The 24069-nt window shown below is 40.6% G+C and overlaps 2 protein-coding genes across 2 annotated transcripts in view; one reads left to right on the top strand and one right to left on the bottom strand.

Moving 5' to 3' along the window:
• Window positions 1–1734: 1734 nt before the first annotated feature.
• On the bottom strand, window positions 1735–14435 carry knstrn (kinetochore localized astrin (SPAG5) binding protein). Its single transcript, XM_052024375.1, has 9 exons — window positions 14098–14435; window positions 12443–12602; window positions 11590–11752; window positions 7832–7879; window positions 7205–7304; window positions 5941–6055; window positions 4787–4848; window positions 3784–3858; window positions 1735–2123 (listed from the first exon to the last, which is right to left on the bottom strand). Exons 2-9 carry the CDS (start codon window positions 12534–12536, stop codon window positions 1983–1985), a joined length of 798 nt encoding a protein of 265 aa, XP_051880335.1. The 5' UTR covers window positions 12537–12602; window positions 14098–14435; the 3' UTR covers window positions 1735–1982.
• The window catches only part of LOC127569359 (kinetochore scaffold 1-like), a 70479-nt gene continuing 59292 nt past the window's right edge, over window positions 12883–24069 (top strand). Inside the window, exons 1-6 of the mRNA XM_052013968.1 lie at window positions 12883–12940; window positions 14289–14560; window positions 19439–19482; window positions 22072–22114; window positions 23043–23102; window positions 23559–23626. Coding sequence (XP_051869928.1) covers window positions 12883–12940; window positions 14289–14560; window positions 19439–19482; window positions 22072–22114; window positions 23043–23102; window positions 23559–23626 — 545 coding nt within the window. The remainder of the gene's footprint in view (window positions 12941–14288; window positions 14561–19438; window positions 19483–22071; window positions 22115–23042; window positions 23103–23558; window positions 23627–24069) is intronic.

Raw genomic sequence — 24069 nt, 5'->3', positions numbered from 1 at the left:
TACAAGTGTCAGCCAGAGCACAGGGGAACAACAAGTCTTCAAACTCTTTTACATCCACCAAGACAGAAGATCGAGGTTTGGTTCAGCAATTCATTTGAAGCTTGCAGTAGAGGACTCCCTTTGTGCTTCACTGGTGTGACAACATTCATATGTCTTGTCTCTGTCATGTGGGATTTGAACAAGCACTATGTGTATCAGGCAAGGATCACAAGACAAAGGAGCAGGAGTAGGCCATTCAGCTCAAGTCTGCTCTGCCACTTCACCATGAGCTAAACTATTCTCCCAGCTAGCCCCAATTCCTGGCTTTTTCCCCATATCCCTTGCTACCCTGACTAATTAGATACCTATCAATCTCCTCCTTAAACACCCCCAGTGATCAGGCCTCCACAGCTGTATATGGCAACAAATTCCATAAATCCATGACCCTCTGGCTTAAGAAATTTCTCATCTCTGTTCTAAATGGGTACCCTCTAATTCTAAGACTGCACCCTCTGGTCCTGGACTCACCCACCAAGGGAAACAGCTTAGCCACATCTACTCTGTCCAGTCCTTTCAACATTCAAATTGCTTCTATGAGGTCCCCTCTCATTCTTCTGTACTCCAGTGAGTACAGTCCAAGAGCCGACACACACTCCTCGTATGCAAGTCCTTTCATTCAGGGAAATCACCCTTGTAAATCTTCTCTGAACCCTCTCCAACATCAGTACATCCTTCCTGAGATAAGGGGTCCAAAACTGCACACACTATTCCAAATGAGGCCTCACCAGTGCCCCATAGAGCCTCATCAACACATCCTTACTTTTATACATTATTCCTGTCAAAATGAATGCCAACATAGCATTCGCTTTCCTTACTGCTGCTCCAACCTGGTGGATAACCTTTAGGGTATCCTGCACAAGGACCGCCAAGTCCCTTTGCACTTCCGAATTTTGAATATTCTCCCCATCTAGATAATAATCTGCCCATTTATTTCTTCTTGCAAAGTGTACAATGGCACATTTCTCAACATTGAATCTCATCTGCCATTTCTTTGCCCACTCTCCTAAACTGTCTAAGTCTCTCAGCAACCTTTGTTTCTTCAACACTTCCTGCTCCTCCACCTATCTTGGTGTCATCTGCAAACTTAGCCACAAAAATCACTTATTCCATAATCTAAATCGACACACAGTGTAAAGAGGATGCTAGCACCTGAACAGTAAATGACACTTCACATTATCAAATATGGCTCCAAATGTTGCTAATTATCTAAAATGAGTTTGTGAAAACACATGATGCTCCCAAGGAAGTTAATGTAGAAAGCCTAAGAGATGAGACTTGCACCTGCACCTCATGTTGATAAAAAGGGTACACTGCCTGGAGGAAAGGGGCTTTCAATCAAGTGGGTGATGCATATTGGTTTATCTAACAAGACATGCCCACTTCTCATTACTACTGATAGGGAGGTGGTACAGACCCAAACTTAAAGATCCAGGAACAGCTTCTTCCCCTCTACCACCAGAGGTCTGAATGACCCATGAACACAACCCAATTCTTCCTTTTTTTGTGTAGTATTTAATTTTTGTAATTTATATATTTTATGTCTTTGCACTGTACTCCTGCAAAACAACAAATTTCATGTCAGTGATAATAAATCTGGCCTATTTTGTGTATGTTTAAAACTCCCCACATTCTCCACAAAACAGTCCACAACCTCATTCATAACCAAAAATCAACATTAGCATGTCAATCATGTGTAATTTCCACAAAATATTTAATAGCAAACCAAGTTAGAGAGCAGAGCTGCTCAAGTGGATTCAGATTCAATAGAAAACATTCCAGTCCAAAATATACCAGGAGCAAAATGCAGAATTAAAAAATATATTTTACAAGGTAAACCATTATTACTTGTCCATTGTCTTCATTTCATCTTCTGTACAGTTCTTCCAAGTACATACACTTTCTATACAAATTTAAAATAGTTCATTGTAATCCTCATATTCAGATCATTCAACATTCTGATCTAAAAGCTGTTTAAATTGACTTAAACAGGATCTCCACTCCTCCAATTCTTGCTTGAAGAAGTCCATTTCTTCTACAAGTTTATTACTCTCTTCCTTGGCATTCTGCAGCTTCAGCTTCATCTCCTAATCACAATGTAAACATTTTGAATTCAGAAAGCATTTCAAAACTAAGTCAGCACAAATCAGGTGAAAATTTTTGAATTAAGTTTGATTTTTTTTTAAATTTAGCTGTTTCTTCAGTTTCCTCAGTGAACAGCAGACAACTCAAAGTCTTGGCAGTATCAGAGTGATTGACAATATTGATATTAGATAAACACTCAGCTTCCTTTTATGATTATCCAGTGAGCCATGATGACTGTCAACATCAAAACTGGTGGTTCAGCTAGAATTCCCTGCAATTACTCAGAGTGACCATTTCTGTTTGGAACAGGAGGCAGACAGGCAGCAAAGAATATGGACAAAAATATGTTAGGGGAAAATTCACAATGCTATTATTTTAACACCTCCCCGCCCCCCAAACGTTTTTAGTTCAGTAGAAACAGCAGGAAAATAATTTTCTACATTACATGTAAATATTCATTAGGAAGATAAATAACAAGTTATTGATGTGAAAACCTAGATGAAAACACTTGGAACACCTTTCTGCACTTGGATTCAATTAGACCTTGTTCAGGCAGATGTGCATTTTAAATTTGTATCATAATCAGCACAGACATCATGGACCAAATTGCCTGTTCCTGTGTTGTACTGTTTCATGTACTCAATGAGCTGTCAAAATCCTTTACATCATGCAGTTAACCATCTATGTTTATTCCTGTCCATTTTGTTGCTTTCTTCCACTATTGCATGATAGCAGATTGAAGGAGCCAAGTCACTGTTTTTTTTTTAAATCTGTGTGCAAGTAATTGTAGGATCCAAGTCACGCACTGGTACAGAAGTCAAGGATGTGTGCAGTTCACTGATGCAAGGTTATTGTGATTGGCCATTCAATATCATTCAGGAATGAAACTGTTGCCCATAATTAAAAACTGAACCTCTGGCTGATATTAATCATTGGCTAATAAACATCTCAAAGTCCCAATAAGCGACATCTCAAGTTTGCTCCAATCCCAGCACTTAACACTGTTCTGCACCAAAAACACCTGATGCAAGTCTTCTTTTCAATGCAATTTAAGACATCAGTGTAGCTCAATTTTGTCATTGCTGATGAACCTTGAAGCATTGAGATCAAAATAAAATAGTTTTTTGTGGAGTGGAAATTCAGGTGAATATCAAGTGTCCAAATAGAAACAGCAGGGGCTGCTCTGGACCATAGTTACAAGAGGCAAATCTTGTTAAAACAATTTCTGACACAAATTCCCTCCTCAATTAACCTTGTTAGTAACTATAGTAAAACTCCAATAATCTAGCACATTCAGGACTTTAATGGTGCCAGAACCCAGGACCCAGCAATTTGAAGGGAAGTGCCTAAAACATCACCTGGGGAGAAAGTCAAACCACTGGGACTTCTGAATAGTGGGATAGCAGCTTAGGGTTTTATTGTATATACACTTTTTGCAGGCTGCAGATCATTGGATCTTGCAAATTTGTTGAAACCTTCAAATAAATTGATTAGCAAGTACAGGTTTTCCAGTAATTCCAGATTAAGTGCCAATGTTCCTGGATTTTTCTTTACTGTAATATGCAACAGATTAAGCATCATTAAGTCCCTTAAAGAAATGAAGGATAACATTTTGCTTGAGAAGTACATGTAGTCTCATGGTACCTAGCAACAGATTCTTACCCGGAACCTCTCCTTCTTCTCCATTATGTTCCTTCCCCATTGTTCTAATTCGCTCTGGAGATTCTCCACAAGTGCCTGAAACCAACAGATAGAGTTCTGAAACTCAAACAGTACAAAAATCACAATAATAAGAAGGGATGAAGGGAATTTCACCTGTATTCAGTTGCAATTTGATCATAATATGATGAAGAGCTGCACATTTTAAAAGTGCTGCTTTTCTTTGCACTGTACACACACTCAAAGCCTCTTGAAAAAAATGAAACATCTCTAACTCTTGGCAATCCCTGGCCCATGACCACTCAAAGTGGAGGGGTATTTGAGAACAGAGTCCATTCATCCAAGCACACAGAACCCTGCATAACTGGCAGAAAGAGAGCATCACCTCACACATTAGTCATCTACCTGCCCCATCTATGGGCAAAGTGTGGTTCTCACACCGGCCTCAGTCATCTCAGAAGAGAGTGAAAGCAAGTCATCCTCAATTCTAAAGGATTGCCATAGAAGGACATACCCAATTTCTGCATGGCTTTAAGGACGATGCAAACTGGATAATGGCTCAGATGCACATCCCTTAAAATCATTAAAAAATGTTGGATTCGTTAGATAAAAATCAGACACATGTCCTGTTAGTGAACAGTGATCAAACTAATATGGTTTAGATGGAGATGCAGGCCATTAACTTTTAATAAATCTATCACCCAGGCAGATGGAAACACCTCACCAGGAGCTATCCTTCTAATTACCCACTATTTTGACTTGGAAATATAATTGCAGTTACTTCACTGTTGTTGAATCCAAATCCTGAACACCCTATCCAATGGCATTGGGATGGTACCTGTCACGGCTTAAATTGATGGCTTACCATCACCAATAAATTCTGACCTTTGCAAGCAAAACCTACATTCTGTAAATTAATCAAAACTCATTCCCCTACTCTGCTAACTGCAGCACAAATAGTTTATTTCATTGCACACCAACTAAACTCAAACAAAATATCTCTTACCGTTGTGTCCCTTCGACATGCACTCGTTTGCTCATGGTCTTCAATTATTTTATTGGCTGAAACTGAGAGTGCGCAAGTTGAAAACAGACAGTTAAACTAGAATCTGCAAATTAATGAAAGGAACTCTGGAAACCAACTTTTCAGATGCCAAAGTTATGTACAGGTTCTAGTTCAGGAAAAACAAAATAAATACCAGGAAAGAACAAGTCTTATCCTTAAGGGGAATGAGACAAATCAGTTGAATACGTGGTTGAAGATATTCCCACTCAGTGTTTTGTCTAAATGTGCAAGCAAAAGGTAAAAATGCTCCAGTGGGGTTGCTCAGTGCTATATACATCCACTATGACATTTAGAAAGAGATGGTAAAACTTGATAATTACTCATAAGGCTCCTATATCAAGGCAAATATCCAGCACAGAGGATGATGCAAGTGGATCTGAACAAATACCAGGGTCTTAGTTTTGACCCAATATTTGGTCCAGGACCAGGTAATTGAAGAGACAAAAATTAAGTACAATAAATTAATAAATGCTTGCAAAATCAGAAGTTTCAGAGCAAAACCATAGATTTTTAACACTTGCTTACTGTTTAAGTTACAATCATGCAATTCTGTTTGAAATAGTACGTATTGGCATTGTAAAAGTGTTTATGTGGCATTACATGAATATTCCTTTCACAGTACTTGTATCATCCCAGCTGAAGCAGCAACCAGTGTTTCCATACACTTATTTCTAAGTGAATTATCTCTTTATGAATAGCATTGCAGTTACTCACTGCTCCAGGGATCCAGATTTGATCCCGACCTCAGGCATTGCCTGTGTGAAATTTGTAAGCCTTTCGCAAAGTATGAGTTTCCGCCAGGTGTTCTGGTTTTCTCCCATACCCCAAAGGTGCGCAGAAGGTTAAATGGTGATGCAAATTAACCGTTTAGGCAAGTAGCAAATGATCCAAACTAAAATACCAAAGGAGCTGATGTGCATGAGAAAGAATAAGTTGCAGGACTACAGAGAAATAAACAGGGAAAATAAGACTAATAAAATTTCTCTGTTAGAAGTTAGCATGGACCTGATGGACTAAGTAGCCGCTTACTGTTTTGGAAGTAAACAAACCTAGAATACACTTGTAATGGCAATTGCAAATCAGGTTAGCCTTACCAGGATCAATCAGGTTGTTCTCCAGTATGACCATACAATTCTGTACCCTTTTGTTCAATGCTTCATTTTCAGATTGCAAATCCTCATTCTTAATCATATAATCATGTACCTCATTCTGTTAATAATAAATGGAGAGATAGTTGAATGGAAACAGTAGAGTCAAGGACAAAAAATGCTTATTCATAGAGCTAATAATCTGGTCAATGAAATTCTTAAAAATCCAAAGCCTGAGTAAATGAACTATTTACTATAGAATCTTAAAGAAGAATGTTCACAAGCAACTTCCATCGTGTTATTGCACTTGATGCCACTTTCCGAATCTACTCCTGTTTGAAACCAATGAGGTTTCTGTTCCTACAGCTCTCAATCAGTCACAAATGATATTCCATTTCGATAAAATGTATTGCCCCTCCTCATCCCACCTTGATCCCCTTGCTAACTTTATCATTAACTGTTTTTGGTTCTTGCCAGAAACTCCAATCTTGCCAATTACTTCACAAGCCCTCAATCCCCCATCCCGAGGTTCTAGTTCAGTTTCAATCCAACTCACTTAACAACCTTGCAAATCACAAGACTGCTTATTTTCCTCACAATCAGCTAAAATCTTCATCATGCTGTTTTTAATTTCTGACTGGGCTGTTCAAATGCCAGTGGCGCCAGTGAAGGAGTGGTGGGGGAAGATGGAGAGTGTGCAAGGGCAAGAATGAGGGGTATGTGGGAGAACAGGGCATGAATTGGAGGAGGTGGCTGTGAGTGAGAGAGATGGAGGTACCAACCTACTTTCCCCACTACCTATAGACTGCAGGGAAAGGGTGCAAGTTTCAGGATTTACTTTGCAAGCTGGATAATATATTTCCCCAAAATTGAGTGTTATTGGAAAATGGGCAGTTCTTGGTTACATGGACAGAAAAAATTCCTGAGGACTTTAAGAAATGTGTAGTCCCAAAGCTGTAGTCCTCATAAGGTGGGAAATGGTATACACACCAGTGACTTATTAACCAGATTTTTATGGCACTTGAATGTACAAGTGGCATGCAGATGGGCAAAGGTGTCTTTACATCTATCCCATTGAAAATGACCTGTCATTTTGATTGACAGCCTTTGGTATTGTTACAGCCACAGAACTCTGACGGCTTCAAAAAGTGATCAAATGCAAAACACCATAAATTCCATAACCAAAAGGAAAAGAAACAATTCACTACTTTATGAAAGTGCTTCAGGATTAAAGTGGGAGCAAATGTGCCAAACTGGCAGGAAATCTTACCTGAGCCAACTTCAGTTCTTGCTTTAATTGCTTCTGGGCAACTTCTAACAGCTGATTTTGGTCCCTCAACTCTGCTTCGACCACTTTCAGGGCCATGTACCTGATGAAAACCACAAAGTGAGGAACAGAATTCTTTCATATGCGATTCAGTGGCCAAGGAGCAGGCTCAGATTTATGTTCATTTTGCAATGATTCATGATGTTCTTAGTTCTATACAAATTAGTTTAATAATGCCCACTTCCTTAGCCAGCTACCTCTTATTAAATAATTGCGGAAACATCCAAACTATTTGGAAAACAAAGTTAAGGACAGCAAATGGGAAAGTGATGCACATCTATGTTTAGGGGACCTGTTAATGGAGGGAAGGAAAATCCAGAGAAAATAGGAAAAAAAATCATTAGAATAAAAAGGGATTTGATTTTATTTCTGATTGATAGAGTTGGGAGAACAACTTATCCATTACTACTCAGTTTATGAATAGTAGAAAAACGTTGCCCAAAAAAAAACAACTTTCAAAAGTCACATGTACAAATCCAAACCCTCTAGCCTCCTTTTCTACATATACCCCATAGTAAAATCCAAGAATTGGAACACGTCATTCGAATTCATCAACAGCCAAAAACTCACTTCTCCATGTCAGCACGAGTCATTCTCGAGAATGGGGGTATTTTCTTTCTGAAAAAAAAAAGACAGGTAGTTAGACACACCTCCACATCTCACACCACCCACAACTTTTTGTTGTCCAGCAAGTTCAACTGAGCTTGAGATGTGGCTGCAATGATAGTCTCACAAGTTGCAGTGGTCTGTAGATAACAACTAGGCCTCAGGTGGCATATCCTGAGGCCCCAACTTTGGATCACCCTGATGGCTGTTTGAAAACCCATTGATTATAAGTATCCATGATCAGACACATTTAAGAGTTAAAAATATTTTTTAAAACATTACTTAAAAACACCATTAAATGCTGAAAATCAGAGCATTAAGTAAAAATAAAAGACATTTAGCTTTTCATTCAAGATAGGCAACCCTATTAAAATGCAGATGTTTGGTACTACATAGACCAGCCATCGCTGGCATAAAGCTGTAGGTTCAAATGAGTCTACATTACAGTGCACAGGAGTCAGGAACAAATTAAACAACACTTGCCAGATGAGAAGTAGCATTTACTCCAGCCTCATTAATCATTATGAATATACTGTATTTCAGTCACAAGTGACAAATATGCTACAGAACATTAATGTTCTTCAAAACATCAAAACTTGATAAAACCAGTTATGCTGTAATAGGTAAAGAGTAGCCGAAGTGAAATGGAAATGTGGCAATTACACAAATATACATTCACAAAAATTATAGCAAGCATCCATCCACTTTGACCCATAGCCAAATGCTAGCAGAATTGTTTCACATCTATTTCTTGTCTTTTTTTTTTGCACATCACAAAGTTGGCAAGAGTCAGTTACATAGCGCAGAAGCAGGCCTTTTGGACCAACTTGTCCATGCTGATAAAGTTGTGTACTTGAGTTTGTCCTATTACCCCGTGTTTAGCTCACATCCCTCTAAACTGTTCCTATCCATGTACTCGTCTAAATGTCTTTTAAACAAAGTAATTGTACCCACCCCTACAGCTTTCTCTGGCAGCTCATTCCATTTAGCCAACACCCCGGGTATGGAAAAAAGTTGCCCCTCAGATCTTCTTTAAATCTCTCCCTTCTTACCTTAAAATCTATGCCCTCTAAGTTTTAGATTCCCCTATCCTGGGAAAAAGACTGATTATTCACCTTATCTATGCCCCGCATGGCTTTTATAAACCTCTACAATGTCACCCTTCAGCCTCCTACGCTCCAGGGTAAAATAGTCCCAGCTTCTCCTTTTAGCTCAAGCCCTCCAGTCCCAGTAACATCCTCATGAATCTTTTGTGCATCCTTTCCAGCTTAATGATACCCTTCCTATACCCAGGTGACCAGGACTTCACAGAATACTCTAAGTGCAGTCTCACCATCATCTTATGCAGTTGTCACAAAATATTCCAACTCTTATGCTCAATGCCCTGACCAATGAAGGCAAACCAAATGCCTTCTTCACCACCTTATCTACTCGTGTCTTCACTTTCAGGGAACTATGTACCTGCACCACTAGGTCCCTCTGGTTTACAACACTTTCCAGGGCCCTACCATTTACCATGCAAGTCCTGCCCAGTTTAACTTGGCAAGTTAAGTTTCATTTGCCATTCTTTGGCCCACTTCCCAAGTTGGTCTCGATGCCCTTGTAAACTTAGGTAAGCCTTTTCACTGTCCACACCACCACCAATTTTGGTGTTGTCTGTAAACTTACTAGCCACGTTAATGACATTGTCATCCAAATTATTAATATTGATGACAAAACAGCAGACAGCACCAACCCCTGTGGCACACCACTGGTCACAGGCCTCCAATCTGAAAAACAACCCTCCACTACCACCATCTGCTTCCTTCCATCAAGCCAATTTTGTATCCAATTGGCTAGTTCAGCCTGGATTACATGTGATCTAATGTTCCAGAACAACATACCATGCGAACCTTGTCAAAAGCCTTGAAGTCCAAGTAGCCAATGTCTACCACCCTGCCCTTGTCAATCCTTTTGGTCACCACTTCAAAAAACAACTCAAGATTTGAGAAAATATATCCTGTACATTTCAACTGGCAGGGGTATTTTCAGATATTTTTAACCTTTCCCTGCTTCAATCCAAGGTTCCTACCTGCTTTAAGACCGCTATCATCCTGGTACCCAAGAAAAGCAAGGCAACGTGCCTTAATGACTACGCCCAGTGGCTCTGACATCCATCATCATGAAGTGCTTTGAAAGGCTGCTCATGACACGCATTAACTCCAGCCTCCCAGACAACCTCAACCCACTGCAATTTGCCTACCGCTGAAACAGGTCTATGGTGGACATCATCTCCTTGGCCCTTGGGGGGTGGAGTTGGTGGCAGTGCGCATGTGCCCGTCTACATCAAAGGTGCTGAGGTCCACAGGGTTGAGAACTTCACGTTCGTAGGAGTGAACATCACCAATAGCCTGTCCTGTTCCAACTACATAGACACTATGTCCAAGAAAGCTTACTAGTGCTTCTTGTTCCTCAGCAAGTTAAAGAAATTTGGCATATCCCCTTTGACCCTCACCAATTTTTAATTAATGCACCACAGAAAGCAATTTTTCTGGATGTATCACAGCTTGGTATGGCAACCACTCTGCCTGGGACCACAAGAAATTGCAGAGTTGTGGACACGGCTCAGCACATCACAGAAACCAACCTCCCCTCTACTTCTCGCTGCCTTGGAAAAGCAGCCAGCATAATCAAGACCGCACCCACCCCAGACATTCTCTCTTCTCCCATAGAGCATACAAAAGCCTGAAAGCATGTACCACCAGGCTCAAGGACAGCTTCTATCCCACTATTATAAAACTACAGAACTGTTCCCTAGTAATGATAAAATTACCTCACAATCTACCTCGTTATGACCTTGCACCATATTATCTACCTGCACTTTCTCTGTAACTGTAACACTTTATTCTGCATTCTGTATTGTTTTCCATTTTACTACCTCAATGCACTATGTAATGAATTGATCTGAATAAACAGTATGCAAGACAAGTTTTTCCACTGTACAAGTGACAATAATAAACCAATTCCAACATGGTTTCCTATACATATAGCTGTGCTAACTATCTCTAATCAATCCCTGCCTTTCCCAATGGTGGTAGATCCCGTCTCTCAGAATCCCCTCCAGTAACCTTCCCCACCACTGACATTAGGCTCACTGGCCTGTAGTGCCCTGGCTTGTCCTTGCAGCCTTTTGTGAATAAGAGCACAACATTAGCCATCCTCTAGTCTTCTAGTACCTCACCTGTGGCTAAAGAAGACATCTCTCTGCCAGGGACCCTGCAATTTCTTTCCTATCTTCCCACAATATCCTAGGATACACTTGATCTGGCCCCAGGGATTTGTCCACCTTAATACACGTTAAGACCGCCAGCACCTCCTCTGTTATAAGATGGATATGTTCCAAGTCATCAAGATTCATAACCCTTAATTCTTTAGCTTGCATAACCTTCCCCACAGTAAATACAGATGAGAAATATTCATTCAAGATGTCACCCATCCCTTACGACTCCACACATAGATGACCACATTGATCCTTAAGGGGATCTATTCTCTCCCTAGTTACCCTTTTGCTCTGAGTGTACTTGCAGAATCTCTTAGGAACCTTTTCCTTATCTACCAGAGCAATCTCAGTTGTACAGGGTCTTCTAAAAAAAATCTTCAGTTGAAAATTTGTATTTGGTTAGTCAATGTGTTTATAGACTTGCAATTTACTTCACTGACTCAGATGATGGGATAATCTTTACCTTTTATTTAATGGTACATTCCATTGTTTTGAAGTTGCCTCAAAAGTGACTGCACTTGAAGTTTTGTGTGAAAAGTTAAATGTCCGAGGTAAATCTTTCTCTGGTTCTGCCAGCATTGGGTTAACATGGAAACGTTTTGCTGAAGGTTGTAAATTATCATTTTCTAGGACAGAAAAATGGCATAGTGAATTATATTGATGTTATTAACAAATATGAAGCAAAACTTTTGAACCTAACACCCTGACAAAAAAATTGAAAAATTTCATCCAAAACTCTACGTCAAGCAAAAACATTGAATTAACTTGCTCATCTACCAAATACCCACCTAGCTCCTCCGTAGTTGTCACTGGCTATAGACTCCTGATCTACCAACATTGTGTTCAAACTCCTCTGTGCCTCATCCCTCCTCCTAATTGCTCCAACACCTACAGTAGGTCCAGCATTTGGAATTCCCTGACAAAGACTCCACCTGAGATATTGCTTAAAACTACATCTTTGATCAAGCTTTCAACCACATTTTGCCCCTTGGAAAAATCTTCCTGGCTTTGTTGTTTATAGTCAATTTTTTCCAATTATGCTTCTATATTGAAGACACCAAATAAATGCAAGACACCATATATCGTGAGGCAAGGATACACGTGCACTTAAGAACCATTAGTGAAGTGTTGCTTACAGTCTGCAGCCTCAAAATGCAGTGCAATAATGGAAGTAGAAGTGCAAGAGATGAGAAGGTTTCCTTAAGACAGAATTAAGTTAACTGATTCCTGGGCAGAAATAGACCTTATATACCCAAAAGTCAAATACTTTGATTCTTCAAACCTTATGTTTGCAATTTATCTTGCAGTTGATTTACCTGCTTTCAGCACCTTGGCAGTGGAAGCCTCCAACAGAGAAATGGCAGTACGTGTGCCTTTTGGTTGGTAAACAGGTAATTTAGATCTCCGCATCTTTTTCAACAGACTGCTGTGAATTTGTCTGAGAGTCAAACTTGTTGTACAAGTCTTTAATAACCCCTAGGAAACAATGGGAGTGTCACAAGTATGTAAATGAAGGATATTAAATGAAGATCAAAAAACTGCAGATGCTGGAAATCTGAAGTCAAAAGAGAAAATGCTGGAAACTCAGCTGGTTAGGCAGCATCTATGGAAAGAGAAACAATCAACTTTTCAAGTCAAAGACCATCTGCTAGTTTGTTATGACCAAAGGATTTTTGTTCCGTAATGTAACCATTTCTCTTTCTGCAAAGCTTCATGTGTACCTCCTTAATCTCATCTACAGCATTCAGTGCTATCGATGTGGCCTCCTTCTACATCAGCAAGGCCAAGTGTAGACCAGGCAACCATTTCATGGAGTACCCATGCTCTTGTACACAATAGCCAACCTATGCCATTTGAACCCCCACTTCCCATTCCCCACACTCACCTCTCGCTCTTCAGCCCTCTCCATTTTAAGATGATGCCAAATACCAACTAGAACAATACCTCACATTCCACTTGGGTAGTCTACAACCCAGTGGAAAAAGAAATTCCTATTTCAGGTAACCCGCACATCATGTTCCTTGATCTCTTCTTCTGACCCACCCAGGTCTCTCTCCTTTCCCCCCCTCCCCCACAACCACCCCCAGAACCCCATTATGGAAGTTCATTCCCCTTCCCCCGCACCCTAGTTCTAACTGCCTATCACCTACACTATAAACTACCGAGTTCCTTATGCCCTCCCCCCAACTGATTCCATCATCCCTCCCATATCTGGTTTCAACATCACCTTCGTTACTGATAAATTTGCAACATCTGCAGCCTCACGTCTCCACTTACTCACCTTCAATCTTTGTCTCTACTGCCATCCTCCTCTCCCATACCTGGCTCCATCTACCCCCTTCTCTCCCTCATCACCTCTACCCATCACCACTAACACCACTCCTTCCCCCATCAGCTTATCTGCCCTTCATCGCCCCACGTCACCTGGTTCACCTTTCAGCTCCTACCCTCCTTATATGGTAATCTATTCTTTACACTATCAGTCCTGATGCAGGGCCTTTGACCAAACGACGGCCATCCATTACCCTCCACAGATACTGCCTGACCCGTTGAGTTCTTCCAACAGTTTATTTTTGGCTCCAGAGCCCAAACCCTCCCCGAGAACCCAATTCCTCCTCCTCCTTCCCACCCCCCCCCCCCCCGGTTAAACGCCCCTCCCGGGACACAACAAACCCCCCCATCCCCCATTAACGCCCTCCCCGGGCCGCAACAACCTCCCCCCCCCCCCCCCAATCCCCCGTCAACGCCCCTCCGGGCCGCAAACTAACCTCCCCCCCCCCCCCCTGTCAACGCCCCTCCCCGGGCCGCAACAACCTCTTCCCCCCCCCCTCCGGTCAACGCCCCTCCCCGGGCCGCAAACAACCCCCCCCCATCTCATCCCATCCCCGTTAACGCCCTCCCCGGGACACAACCCCCCATCCCCCGTTAACGCCCCCCCGCCACACAACCCCCCGCCTTTAGCGCCCCGCACCGTTGCTCTGCCCTTCTTCAAAATTCCTCCTCGAATCTGCCGCCTTAAGATTCAAGCACAGACCCGCCTCCACTGTGACTTCACTTCCCGTTCGATTTCAGCAATTAAATCTCCCTTGAAAATTCCTATCAGATGAGGCGCTTTCCCATTTTAATTATGAAAAAAAATCGCCCCCACTTTTTCTTTTGAAGAAGCGAATTCAGGGGAAAATCTGCACAGATCAACGAGACGGGCCGACCGCCCAGCGACGCACACGCATGCGCAGCTATCCGACCGGCGGCCAGTCCCCGAGGCGCAGACGCAGCTGGCTGCCGTCAACCCCCTCAACACGCATGCGCAACCAACGGAAAGGCGGTTGAATTTAAATTCTGACCGTGAAGCGACGCGGGTTGATTGGTGGGCGGAGGCGGTGGCCTTGGTCTGTGTTGTTTTTGTTGGGGGTTCGGCCTCGGCTAGTGTTCAGGTAATGAAAGCAACGGTGTTCGATGTAGTGGCTGTGATGTTAGTTGCGAGCTGGTTGGCCGTGCTCTATGTTTAGGGGTTAGTGCGGGGCGCGGGACCTTCCTCTGTCGCTGCTGCCCACAAAATGTCGGGTCTGGCCTCGCCGGGCAGAGTACGCCAGCACTGCTCATTGAGAAGTGAGGGGGGAATGACTCCATGTCCCTCCCTTCCTCCGGCTGGTTGTACCCTCCTCCTTCACCCTTCGTGGCTGCGATGCCTCTGGTACGGGAACTCCACCCGATGCCCGGGTTGTGTCCCGGCAACCCGTGAAAGGCAGATCGATATTTTGTTGAAGCAAATCGAAGGATGCTAGAGAGACTCAGCAGGTCCGGCGACAGCTGTGGCAAGAGAAACGGTGAATGCTTCGGGTCATCGGAAGCAGACTGCGGCCGGTTTAAATCTGTATCCATTCGCGCTTTTCAGAGGCGTTTGTGCTGGGCTTGTTCTGTGGGTCACCAGTCTGGGTGTTCAAGATCTGCTCCAGCAGCTTGTCCGCAAGGTCCTCTGCCATCGCAATCCTGCCATTTGACATTCCACCTTGTGAGATCTTGTTGTTGTCTTCTATGTTTGCACTAATGGCTGCACTTCGGAAGCGTTTTGTTGGTAGCATTACGTCCCGGGATTGCGACAGAGGCTAGAATAAGTGTCAGAGTTTTGTTTTCTACAATACACTTTCTACAAGCTTTCTACAATACACTTCTACCTCTCCTGTCTACTTGCATTTGAAGTTGATGAATGCACGGCAAATTGAAATAAAGCGTTTGGTCGCGTACAGTCGTTTGTTGTAAAGAGAGGAATAAAGTTCACATTGGTGATCTTTGCCGATAAGTAGGTGATTTTCTATACTGCCCTATGTTGAAAGTACACTGACGGTGTTTTGAAGGTGGCAAATTGGGAAGGAGAATGTGACAGTCGTGACTCGTCCTATTCTAGAGATATTTTATATTTTTGTGGTGAAACTTCAGTGTAGCACTGGGTGTACAGTGGTATTGTAGGTGAGTCTCTGTCTCACCTACAAACATGCTCTGTCTGCTTTTTCAGATGGACATAAAAGATCTCGGCATGATTTTTTTTAGTGTGTTTTCCCTGCTCTCCTATGTGATATTTATTCCTCCTTCAACATCAAAAAGACATATGATCTGGTGTTTATCACATTGCTGTTTGCAGGAACTTGTTATGTGCGAATTGACTATAGTGTTTCTAGTTTACGGTAATGGCTTCATTCTGTTAACTTGTTCTTGACCGTTGACCGTTGTTCTTGACCGATGGAATAGTTTCTCCATCTGTCTTAATTATTTTAAATTCTTCAGATCCTCTTAGAACCTTCTCTGTTTCAAGATTTTGTAATCGTGACAGCAATAACAATTGTTAAGTTGTCGTGCTTGTAGTCATGGAGTCAAGAACAGAAAGCTGACTGATCAAATATAGTTTGGAAGGGAGCTATGGAGGCTTGTAGACCTCATGGACCGTGACAAGGTCCCACGTGGAAGGCTGGTCCAAAAGGTTAGATCCCATGGAGTCGGCAAATTGGATCTAAAGTAATAGGAGAAAGTGAAAGGTTGCTTTTGTGACTAGAAGCCTGTGACAAGTGATATACCACAGGAAACATATATATTAACGATTTGGTTATTAATGTAGGAGGTAGAGTTCGAAAGTTGCCAGGTGACACAAATCGGTAATATTGTTGATAGGAGGATAGGCTTGGGTTAGAGGACAATGTTGATCAGCTGGTAAACTGCGCAGAGCAATGACAAATGGAATTTAATCCTGATAAGTGTGAGGTGATGCATTTTGGGAGGTCTAATAACGGTAGGGCATATATCATGAATAGTAAGGCTCTAGGGAGATTTCGGGAACAGTGGATCTTGATGTAAACTACATGAAAATGTAGATGTGTGGGTTAGTAAGTTTGCAGATGACACAAAGATTGGTGGAGTTGTGGACAGTGAAGAAGGTTGTCAAAGGATACAGCAGAATATAGATCACTTACAGATATGTCCAGAGAAATGGTAGATGGTGTTTAATTTAACTTTGGGAGGGCAAATGTAAGGGGAAAGTATATAGTTAATGGTAGGACACTTAATGGCATTGGACTTGGACCCCAGGGATCATGGAAAGTGGCCATAGGGTGGTAAAGAAGGCAGGCATTGAGTAAGGAAATCCTGTTGCAGCTATATAAAACTTTGGTTAGGTCACACTTGAAGTATTGTGTGCAATTCTTGTTGCCCCATTACAAGAAGCAAGTGGAGGCTTTGAAAAGGGTACAGAAGAGGTTCACCAGAATGCTGTGCGGATTAGAGGGTATGAGCTACAAGAAGCAGTTGGACAAACTTGGGTTGTTTTCTCTGGAGCATTGGAGGCTAAGGGAAGACCTGATGGAAGTTTATAAAATTCTAAAAGGCATAGATTGGGTATACAGTCATAATCTTCCCAGATTAGAAATGTCAAATAGTAGAGGCTCTGCATTTAAGGTGAGAGGGGGAAAGCTTGAAGGAGATGTGCGGGGGAAGTTTTTTCTTTACACAACAAAGTAAGTGCCTTGAACAGGCTGTCAGGGGGTAGTGGTGGAAGCAGATATGATAGTGGCATTTAAGAGGCTTTTAGATAGACATATGAAAATGGAGGGATATGAATCATGTGTAGGCTGAAGAGATTTGGCTTTATTTGGCATCGTATTCGGCACAGACAATGTGGGTTGAAGGGCCTGTTCCTGTGCTGTACTGTTCTATGTAAACTCCGTAGATCCTGAAGGTAGCAACGAGGCTAACAAGGCAAATGGGATGCTAGCCTTCATTAGTGGGGACACACAATATAAAAGAATGGAGAACATGGCAAAAATTGATAAAACTTTTGTCGGGCCACAGTTTTGTGTTCAATTCTGGTTGCCACACTTACAGGAAGGATGTAATTGCACTGGAGAGGGTGCAGAGGAGATTTACCAGAATGTTGCTTAGGATGGAACATTTTGATCATGAGGAGATCCTGGATAGGCTGGGTTTGTTTTCCTTGGAGCAAAGGAGGCTGAGTAGGGACCTGATAGATGTATAGTGAGAAATGTTTCTTTACAACAGAGAAATCTATGCCCTCTGGTTTTAGCTATAAGGTGAGGAGTTAAGAGAGGATCTGAGGTGAAAAAATTGCTGAGGTTGGTGGTAATCTGGGATGCACTACTTGAGAAGGTGGTGGAGGCAGGTACATTTAAAAAGTATCTGGGCAACACTTGAATTATCAAGGCACACAAGGCTATGGACCAAGTGCTAGTATGTGGCATTAGTATTGATGGGTACTTGATGGTTGGCATGGACATAGTGTGCTGAAATACTGTGTGACTGAATACTGGACCTGATAGTAATGAGTCTGACCTGAATTGTGGAGAAGCTGCAGATTTCATTGAATGAGAAATATGCTACACTAAATGCTTTGATTACTGCTAAAGCACCCTACCCGGATGCATCACGGCAGTATGGCAACTGCTCTGCCTGTGACTGCAAGAAACTGCAGGGAGTTGTGGACACATCTCAGCACATCACGGAAACCAGCTTCCTTTCCATGGACTCTATCTACACTTCTCGCTGCCTCGGTAAAGCAGCCAGTATAATCAAAGACTCCACTCATCCCAGACATTCTATCTTCTCCCTTATCTCATTGGGCAAAAGATAAAAAAGGCCTGAAAGTACGTACCACCAGGCTCAAGGACCGCTCCTATCCCGCTGTTATAAGACTATTGAACGGTTCCCTCATACGATAAGATGGACTCTTGACGTCACAATTTACTTCATTATGACATTGCACTTTATCATCTAACTCTACTGCACTCTCTCTGTAACTGTAATGCTTTCATCTGCCTTCTGTTATTGTTTTACCCTGTACCACCTCAATGCACTGTAGTAATGAATTGATCTGTATGAATGGTATGCAAGGCAAGTTTCAGTACATGTGACAATAATAAACTAATTTACCAAATTATAAACAAATTTTACCAATTTACCAATTCTATTACATAGAAGTTGAAACAAGGTTTTGAGATTTTCTTGTATTCGATAAAGAAGTGAGAGTTACTGTGCAGGTCAAAAGGACAGAAAAGAAACACCTGCAAACCTAAATGCTGGAAATACAAGAAGTCTTTTCTAGCACATTTTTACTTTTGAAAATTTGACCTAATGTGTAACTTTGCTGCACTGAGTGCTGCTTATTAATAATGTTTTTTTTAATTGGAGTGACATTGAACATAGCAGCCTTGTCGCAGTATTGGCATGTCTACATGTCTGGTGTTCTGCTCTCTAGTTGACTGCTGTTTTCTATGTGATAATGTTGAATGCAAAATAACAGGATGATATCAATTCCATGCCAAATCTGCAACATATTTCTGCAGATCTCATCTACTAAGGAGTATAGAGCTGGTCACATCACAAGTGATGCATACAGCAGGCACTTTAATTTTTAAAAGAGAAAACAAATTGCACTTGTATAGCACTTCCTCAATACTGGACTAAAAGGCTAAATTAATTTGTGAACAAATTTCTCTGAAGTGGGACTTGAACCCATGACTTTTTCACTTGGAAATGAGACCAATACCACTGTAGAACAGTTTTTCATGTACAATAATCCTACTGGAGTCTTGATTAAAATAGTAAAACGGCAATTTTAGGAGTAGTGTTGCTATTGCAGGCTCCAAACTGAACAGCTTTGTAACATGTGTTTTTCTGTTGAGATCTTGGTTCTACTTCTTTAGATGCTACTTTTAGATGTTATTACTACACAGTTGCCTCAGTTAGTTTGTAGGATTCTGTGCCAAATATTTTGTTCATATTAAGTTGTATTTTTTTTCTTACCTTTGCAGGTTTCAACCATGGATGAAAATTGCTCTGTATTTCCAGAGGCTAAGTATGTATATCTGTGATCTTCCTCATTTTTATTCGCCATCCTGTTATATATGTTGTGTATGCTAGTGAGTGCTTAAATATTGAATGCCTCATTTGCTGTTAATAACCAAAAAAAACACAATATTAACAAGGTTCTTGTGTTTTTGTTGTGGAAATTGATGGAACTTCTCCCTCAGTGTTTTCCCCCATCCTTTCCTTAGCTGTAGTTCACTTCCTATTTATCTCCCACATGGTGTGGTTAATAACTGCATCCGGGGTGCCAATTGTTCATGCAATTAATACGTTAAGTAGAAACCAAGCCCAAAGAAATATTTCTGTTTGGCAAAAGTGCCAGTTTGAAATGATTTTGTAGTCAGTCAAATCATTTTTTGTTTGAAAATGGATGTGGAATATTGTACTATGAAATGTTATTATCACCTTCCAGTACTTTTGGAATTTTTGCGAGTTCTATCCTTGGGCAGCCAAGAAAATTTACATTCTCATGCAGAGCAGGGCCTTGTAAATGAGTTGTCTTCTGTTGACAATGATAATAGAAATTAAGTGTTTTCAGAGCAGGAAATGACAAATCAACTCATGGGTTAATATTTAATGCATCTGGGCTCCTGCTACGGCACATTGTTGAACAATACTCCTCACTTAGTGCCTATTAAATGTTCTTATTTGCAGTGGAGGATTTGTGATTTTTTTTAAACCTTCACTCTGGATGTTTCACATTTATAGTTTTTTTAAACATTCCTATCTGTCAAATGTGACCAGCACATTTCCTCCAATGGCTTCTCATTCTCAATATACTTAGTCAGTACCAAGATATTACAAGGTTCTTTTCTTTTTTTATATTCCTCGGTTATTGGTCACTGTGGATAGTGTTGCATAGTTCTGCAGAGCAACCAACCTTGGTCTTGTGACTATCGCAGTGCTGCCCAACTGCTCCTAAATCAACTAAATTTGGCCTTGCTAGAAATGTAATGCTGTAGCCCCCATCTCATTTCCATTTGCGATGTCATTCCAGTAGAATGTGATGGTCATCCTTGGTGTTCTGCCTTATTTTGACCTAACTTCTGCATTGTATGTCTACTATAAATTCACTATCCGACTATTTGGAAATCCAGATGGTTTGGCATCTGGCTCACCAAATAATGCTTGCTGTACTCCCTCTCCACTCCAGAGCCTCTGTTCCCTCACTCCCTTTCAACTAGCCTGGTCCACTGGAAAGTTTATTATTATACTGTTTTATTATCTTATTAAAAAGTGAATTGTGTCAAGGTATTAGCAGATATAACATCCAATAGAAATAACATCAATGTGGCAGTGCTGAGTCCTAAGCATGTCAGATTATCAGTATTTTACTATAGTTTGCTTCTAAGGATGCCTATTTTACCCACCTGTCTTTGCACTTGATTCTTTACTTACCTCCACATAGTCAGTGAAGTTCTTAATGCCGTTGCCTTCTGCAGTCCTCTGGTCCAATGGGTACATTAAGTATAGGTATTTCAGAGAGTACCTGCTCTATCTTGCCTGTTTTTATTTATATTCACAGCTTTTGGCTGTCTCATTTCATTATTTTGAAAAGCCTCGTCATTTTCCTTGTATTCCTGTACTGCCTTGCGACTCAAAGCACCCTGTTTTCTATTACCTTTCTCTTCCATCAGTTCACTTTAACTCAATCCTCCATGCCTCCTTAACCCAGCTGTGCTTCAGTTGGAATGAGCACAGAGTGGTAGGAGTTGGGATTGGAAATATTGGATACCTTTTAGGTGTTTCATCTGAGACCATTCCACCTACTTGAGTTTAAATGATGGATTCTATCAGCAAGCTCTTCAACCCTGGGCCAAGCACCACAGCTGTTCCCCTAACAACTAACCAAACACGAACCTCTTTCTCTTAATCAGGCTTCACTATCCTGGCATTTAATACCATGACTGGCCATTGTCCTGTGACATTTCTGGAGAAATTTGAGGTGCTTGAGGAGGGGTTCATCAGTAAACAAGGCAAGGGAATACCCACTAAATAGTAGGACATTAATAAGAGTAGAGGACAGGGACCATGGAATGCATGTCTGCAGATCTCTGAAGGTAATGGGACAGGTGAATGTGATGGTTAAGAATGCAACAGGATTTGTGCAAGTGCAACAGGTTGTGTTAGAATTGTATAAAATGTAAGGTCGTAGGTACTGTGTCAATTCTAGTCAGCGCATTACAGAAAGGATGTGATGACATGAGTGGGGGCAGAGCAAATTTGAAGATTTTGCCAGGTTGAAGAAACTCTGTGTTGATGAAAAGTAGTTTATAATTGGTGTGTTTGTTTAGAATGGATCAGGGTGAGCAGAGGTGGGTCTTAGAGTTCTGATGTGATCCCAGTACATCCATAGTCTTGAAGAGATTTGTATGTAATTCGGTCCTCCCTTAACAAATTAAATAGTATATAAAATAATTGGTATTCTATTATGCATCTTTTTTTTTACAATACAGCTTTGCCAATCTGCAGTGTTAAATGTTGCACCTTTTAGATTATCAACTTTCTTTCCCTCAAATTAACAGACTAACTGTTAGAAATAGTATGAGTGTTGGTCTTATGTACTTTTCTTTTTCAGTGCTGAAGTTATAGAAGGGAAATGCAAAAGGAGACAGTCGGGAGTAAGTTTTTAATTAATTGTTCTTTTCACATGATGTAAATGCTATTTGCATTCATACCCTCTTTAATACTATAATGTCAGTTAAAAGCTTGCATAATATGATCTAGCTGAGATTTAACAAGCGAGTCAAAATTAGGTTTGTATAAATTAAATGATAAATAATGTTCAAAATTCATTTTGTATTTTGAATATTTGTCCATTAATCTATGATGGAAATGCATTATGCCACTCCTGTCTAACTCTTGCAATTCTTTTTTTCATTAATTTTTCTTTGCCAGTGTTCTCGCCTGGTGTTAAATTTTTAGTGAGGTAGTTTTCACAGGGGCCCTCAAGTCTCCATTGTTTACCTGTGCTCTTTGATAGTGTGCAAAAATAAACAGCTGAGTTGCAAGGAGCACATGAGGTTGTTTATATATTTTGTCTCTGGTTTTCTTTCTTGTATTTGTACAGTGAAATATGTTTTCTTAAATTTTCTTTGAATTTTTTAAATACATTAAATTGATACATTGGTTTATTATTACCACATGTACTGAGCTACAGAGAAAATTATGTTACAGTGAAAATTATGCTTCAGTGTGTTAAACTTCTTGTTCTGCCTGTGATGCTACAATGCATAGTCAACACTTTCAGTCCTAAACATTTGCAAGCATTCACTTGCACAGGATGAATTTTAATATGATCCCTATCCAGCACAAAATCTCAGTTCTTATGATTGTTCCTAACTTTGGGTTATTTATCAATTCCCAATTGCACCAGGTTGAATTGTTTCTACAAACAATTACTGAGTACTACTGTGTCAAAGGCTTAAAAGACATTGCTTGAAAGTGCTGAACTGTGCAAATGTAATGTTATACTTTGGCAAATATTAATCTATGCTCTTGTATTTATTATTATTCCCCTTTCTGCCATCTCTCCCCACCTTTCCCAAGATTTTAAAAGCTTCCAGGAGTCCACTTAGAACTCTGAAAGAAACTGATATCAGCCAAAAGGTAACTCAAATTTATTGAAGAAACATTTTTGAGCTGTTTAGTAATACAAAATCCCAGAAACATATTGAGTCTCTGCATTTGGGATTGTCAGCAGGTTATAGCTTTGGGTGAGGGATGACTTAATAGATAAATTGGAGAGAGAGAAATGTATTGGCCCAATATGTATCAAGTAATTGATTGTTTCTAATCCCTAAAATTCTTACAATACTGAAATCCATCAATAGTGACCAAAGCACACGTTGAAATGCAAAAGTACTTGTGATTTATTTTATCATTGGGCAATGGACATAGAATGACATTTAGAAAAATATGGTGTGTTTCTGGTGATGTTTATCTTACCATAAGAATGGGGAAAGTATTTTCAGATTGTCCAGTATGTTGACGTGCTAATAATCAGTAACTCAAAACAGAGGTATTGCAAACCATAGAATCTGATAATTTTTCTATTTATTTGAGATGGAGCCAGTGGGTAAACTTCGCAGGAGTTCTCGAAGAGTCAGTTTTGCAGATACTAAAGAAGTTAAGTAAGTAGCAAGTATACTTCCATTTTTTAGAGTTTAACTTAACTGGGGGAGAGTGTCAGAATGTACTTCCAGTTCACCACTTGCATCTTGACAAATTTTGGTCCTAAAACTGTATTTGATATTGAGTGAGTAGAAATGGGGAGGGGGAAAATGTACTCATTCTCTATTATTAAATTTACAATCTTCTTCAATTTGAACTTTGTCAACTGTTCAGAAATGTCATTAGAACAGAAAATGCCGGTAATCATTAGAGTTAGGGACCATCTGTGGATAGAGAAACAGTTAAAATTTCAGAATTAAAGTTTCTCAGATTTTCTGTTTTGATTTCCAACCTGTGCAATATTTCACTGGTTCAGAGATACTGTACTGTTCTACCGTTAACTGGATTTATAGTAGGAATTGAAGCTCTATTTGGAACTCCCAGTAAGAGAGTGATTAGTAGT

The sequence above is a fragment of the Pristis pectinata genome, chromosome 1, assembly GCF_009764475.1.
Source record: "Pristis pectinata isolate sPriPec2 chromosome 1, sPriPec2.1.pri, whole genome shotgun sequence".
Classification (NCBI taxonomy): domain Eukaryota; kingdom Metazoa; phylum Chordata; class Chondrichthyes; order Rhinopristiformes; family Pristidae; genus Pristis; species Pristis pectinata.
The sequence above is the reverse complement of the archived record's forward strand: the minus strand, read 5'-3'. Positions and strand labels throughout refer to the sequence as shown.